General features: G+C 37.1%; 1 protein-coding gene across 1 annotated transcript; it reads right to left on the bottom strand.

Annotated features, from left to right (window-relative positions):
* Nucleotides 1-59: 59 nt before the first annotated feature.
* Nucleotides 60-2,437, bottom strand: LOC111407969 (protein ALP1-like). Its single transcript, XM_023037700.1, has one exon. It carries the CDS (start codon nt 1,493-1,495, stop codon nt 149-151), a length of 1,347 nt encoding a protein of 448 aa, XP_022893468.1. The 5' UTR covers nt 1,496-2,437; the 3' UTR covers nt 60-148.
* Nucleotides 2,438-4,620: the final 2,183 nt, after the last annotated feature.

The raw sequence follows: 4,620 nt of genomic DNA, 5'->3' as shown, positions 1-4,620 counted from the left end.
GTGATCATATATTAAAACACATCATTGGAAGTACAAATGCAATTATAACTCGATTCACATTCAAAAACTGCTCTAACATATATAGAAAAACAAGAGCTACATAGAGGTAAAAGATTGGAGTTACAAAGTTTACATTTAATAACAACATTCATACTCTCTGATTCACTCGACTCAAGTGCGAAGCAAGGGCATCCCGCGTCCTCTTCCCACTCTCATCATCCTCTCCATCAAATTCGGGGAGCTCTATATTCCTCCGAAGCTCCACATTTTCATCGGGCATTACTTCACTGCACTTGATAAGAAAATTGTGAAGCAAACAACAAGAAACAATAACAAATGGAAAAGCCTCAACGCATTGCTCCTTCCATTTCTTCCCCAAAACTTTCCACCTTTTCTTCACTTTCGCAAATGCCGTCTCAACCAACTCCATACTTCTACCGTGCACCTTATTAAATGCCAATTCGGTAGAACTCAACTCCCCATTCTTCTCAGTAAAGGGCGTCAAAAGCCAAGGTAAAAGGGGGTAATATGAATTGCCCAAAATATATTGTGGGATTGAATTCCTATTGTTTAGCTCAAATGGCGGTCCATTTAAGTACTCCTTCGAATCCTCAACCCCTGCAAAAAGCTTAGATTTTTTCAATATGTCTTCTGGTTTCTCACCACCAGGCCATCCAGCTGACACATCCAAGAACCTCCCTTCAGAGTCCACTAAAGCCTGAACTAACAAACACCCACTTTCATCCATGGAATGCCCTTCCAATTCGAATTTCTCAATTCCCAAAACTCCACAACAATTAGGCAAGGAAATCCAGCCAAACCCGACTATAATCCTATTGATATCAGAATTGAACTCAAATAAATGGCCAAGATGATCCACAATGGCCTTACAGACAACATAAAAAGCCCGGCAGGCGGTAGGGGAGTCAATAGAGAAGCGGCGTGAGATTGCAGAGAAGGGGGCAGCGTGAGCCAGGCGGAAGAGTGTGGCGGCGACTGCAGCATTGGGTGGCAAATGGTGGAGGGATGTCAAAGAAGGACTAAGAAGCCGAAGAAGGAGAGTAAATGAAGGCTTAGAGAGATTGAAAAATTGAACCCACCTCGGATCATAATCAGGAGAGGACAAAAATCGGTGGAACCAATTTTCTTGCCCCGGTGACGGTGGTAGTGGTGGTGGTGGGGTGGGTGGTAATGGGAAGGAGAGGAGAGAATGGAGGTCAGTAAGCGAAATGGCGGTGGAGGAGAGAAGGGATTCCAAGGTGAGAGATTGGGAAGGGAGGAGGTGTAGGTCATGGCAGAGGAGGAAAGAGTGAGCGGCGGAGGTGGTGGAGATGAGGAGGGGGATCAGCTTTGAAAGGTATTTGTCGCGGTTGCCGGTGGCGGAGTTGGAGGGAAGGAGAGTGGTTTCGGGTTCGATGAGTTTGGATTTGAATCTTCTGGCAGTCTTTCTCCGTTTCTTTGTGGTTTTCTTGGTGGCTCCACCGGCCGTCGCCATTCTAGCGGTGGTGGCGATCAATTGTAGACTGGATCTTGTTGGGTGTTGCTTTAATTTCTAAATTCTGAACTATTGGTAGAACTCTGGTCATGTGAGCCAACTATGTGAACTTTTTGGATAAAAATGGTTAAACAGCCCCATCATTTATCAAAAATAGTGAGCCCCTTCATTTGTGAGGGTGGACTGTCCACCATGTTGACAGCAAGCATCATCTTCTTCTTTTCTTACTACCCACGAACGAAGTACCGAGAGATGAAAATAAAACCAAAAAATTAAAGAAAAGAAAATCTTAAGTTAATTGTCCCAATAATTACTAAACTTATGTTTGTGTCTTGAGTTAAATATTTCATTGGCCATTAAATTTTACACCATGTCACGGCTTACTCATTGAACTTCATCAATTGTCTCATTGACCACTTAACTTTGATCCATTCAATCCCGTCACTCACCTGATTAGAACCGTTAATGGACGAGCCTACATGGATGATGGTAAAATGATCTAACTGGTTAAATTCTTCAAGTGGTATGACAAGTCCCAACTCAGGTTCCACATCAGCAAAATTAAAATTCATTTAACTACACACAATTTCACCATTTCTCCACTCAAGGCTTAACGAAATCAAAACTTAATTTCTCTTTCATTTTCTTGCCCTGATCGCAAAGAGCCCTACCACTGTGAGAATGCATCTTTCCCAACTCGTTTGATCCCTAAATTCAAATCAAGAACCCTAAACCCCGAAATCGAATTAAAAGTATGTGAACAACAATCGGCCATCCTTCTCTTTCACAATCCCAAACTTCACTTACAGAACCATAACCTCCCAAAAATCAAATTGCGAAGTATTTGAACACACAGTCGGCCATTGTTCTACAGTGTTGAAGGCGTGCACATGGAAGATTCAGATGAGGAATATCCCCATATTTGCGGGCCTATAGGACTGATTTCATACCTACCTCCATTTTTGTATTTTAGAGAAATAACGTAATTTTAGGTTTAGTTGTTTTTTGAAACATACTTAAATATTCTCGGTTCAAGTTATTATACATGAGTTAATTGGGATACTTTTTGACTCAGAATAATTCGTACCAATTGGAAAAAATCTGTACTAGTTTGATAAATCTTTGAAAAAAGGAAAAAAAAAAAATTGGAATGCCTGATAACTCTGAAAATTGCGTAATTGTTCGTTGGAATGATGAGAACATTTCACAAATCAGCCAAATCAGATGGTTTGGGAGAGACAAATCTTAGAGATTCTACGTTTCAATTGTGGACAAAATTTACCTTCAATGCATTTCAAATCATAGTCGGTCAACAACAAAGACTTGATTACTATATCCTGTCGGTCGGATTTTGGCTTTTCTTACACTTTTATCACTGATTGAATCGATTTTAGGAGTTAGGGTTCATGAGTTGAATTGGAGCAAATTGGTTTCATGGTTAAGGGTTTTTTATTATTATTATTATTTATTTTTTTATTTTTTCAAGACATGCTTTCCTTCAGTAATTTTTTTAAGGCATGTTGGTGACGTGGAAGCTTATTTGGTGAATGACTTTTTATTTGTAAGAATTTAACCTACCAGATCATCTTACCGTTATCCACATAGGCTCATTTGTTAACGGTTTTAATCGGGTGAGTGATGGGATTGGATGGATCAAAAATAAGTGGCCAATGGGACAATTTATGGAGTTCAGTGAGTAAGTCATGACATGATATAAAGTTCAGTGGCCAACGAAACATTTAACTCTTGTGTCTTCAATTACTCATTGAAATTTAAATTGTCGAGTTTGACTACTAAACTTATCCAAACATTGAATGTTACTCACTAGCATAACATCTATTTCAAACTTTTAACAAAATTCTTGATGTAGCCAACCAAATGCATACGTGGCACCTTTCACGTCGTTACCAAATTGCCACACAAGAAAACATCTTTCATTGCTCACTATACTTTGGAAAATGTCTTCGATTGCTAACTATACTTTGAAAAATGTCTTCAATTACTGACTGAACTTCGAGGTCGTTGAAATTTGGTCATTAAACTTATAAAAATGATGTCGATATATTGTTTGCTGAAAAATGTACTGCAAACGCATGTATCATATACATTTAGTGGATAAGCGAGTTTAGGTAATAATCATTTCTCGTGAGATTGACAAGTAATGTGTTCGTGTGAAACCCACAAGCGTACGGAATCGTTGTACAAATAATAAGATTTGTGAGTTAAGAGTATCATCCCCACGAGGAATAAGGTCTAATATTTAGTTAAGTAGCTTTTACTGAATTTGAAGCAATATAAAATCAAAAAAAATGTGATTTTTATGTTTTCTATGCTAATCTTAAACTAAGAAAGCAAATAAAATATTTATTTAATATGTAAATAATTGTATTGGAATCGTGAATCCCCCTATTGCACTTTTATTCAATATTCTTATCCAAGATATATTAAACTTATGTTTAACACGACCCGATCATATTCCTAGTCCGAATTCATATGAAAAATATGCATTAATTCACATGATTTATCACACATTATTGCACATGCCATAGATATTATTCCTAACACCTATTGTCCATGTGTTGATTTTACCGTGTTCTAGATTTATTGTGAGTATTCCTACACTACAACAAACAACTTACTATCTAATTGGTGATCAAGTAATTAAATAGTTCAATGGGAATGCAAAATCAATCAAGAAAAAATCATGAAATACTAAATTAATTATCTTGAATTAAAATAAACAAACAATAGGGTTTATCATTCATCCAATACAATGAGAAACTAGCCTAGCATATTAATATATAAATTACAAGAAGAATACTAGAAAAATATCACCCAGATCATGAAAGAATACAAAAGACGTTAGTCTTCAAGTCCAAAGTTGAATTCTTCAAAATTTTGATGTAATTGAACTTCAATTCCTTGTTATAACTTGATCTTCTCTCTCAAAATATAGTAATTGGCCACTTGTTCTTGATGAATTTGATGAAACTATTATGTATGAAGAGGCAAGATAGAGAACCTTTCATTGCTGCCCATATCTTGTATATATATGATAAAATTAGGTCAAAATTCGCGTCCAAATTGTCTTCCAAAAGAGTTTGAATCAAATAAGGAAAGTTGCA

Source organism: Olea europaea, chromosome 13 (genome assembly GCF_002742605.1).
Source record: "Olea europaea var. sylvestris chromosome 13, O_europaea_v1, whole genome shotgun sequence".
Lineage (NCBI taxonomy): Eukaryota > Viridiplantae > Streptophyta > Magnoliopsida > Lamiales > Oleaceae > Olea > Olea europaea.
This window is presented reverse-complemented; position numbering and strand designations above follow the sequence as displayed.

Bases quoted from the DNA above. Each gene is read 5' to 3' on its own strand.
- LOC111407969 (XM_023037700.1), bottom strand. From the start codon at position 1,495: ATGGCGACGGCCGGTGGAGCCACCAAGAAAACCACAAAGAAACGGAGA.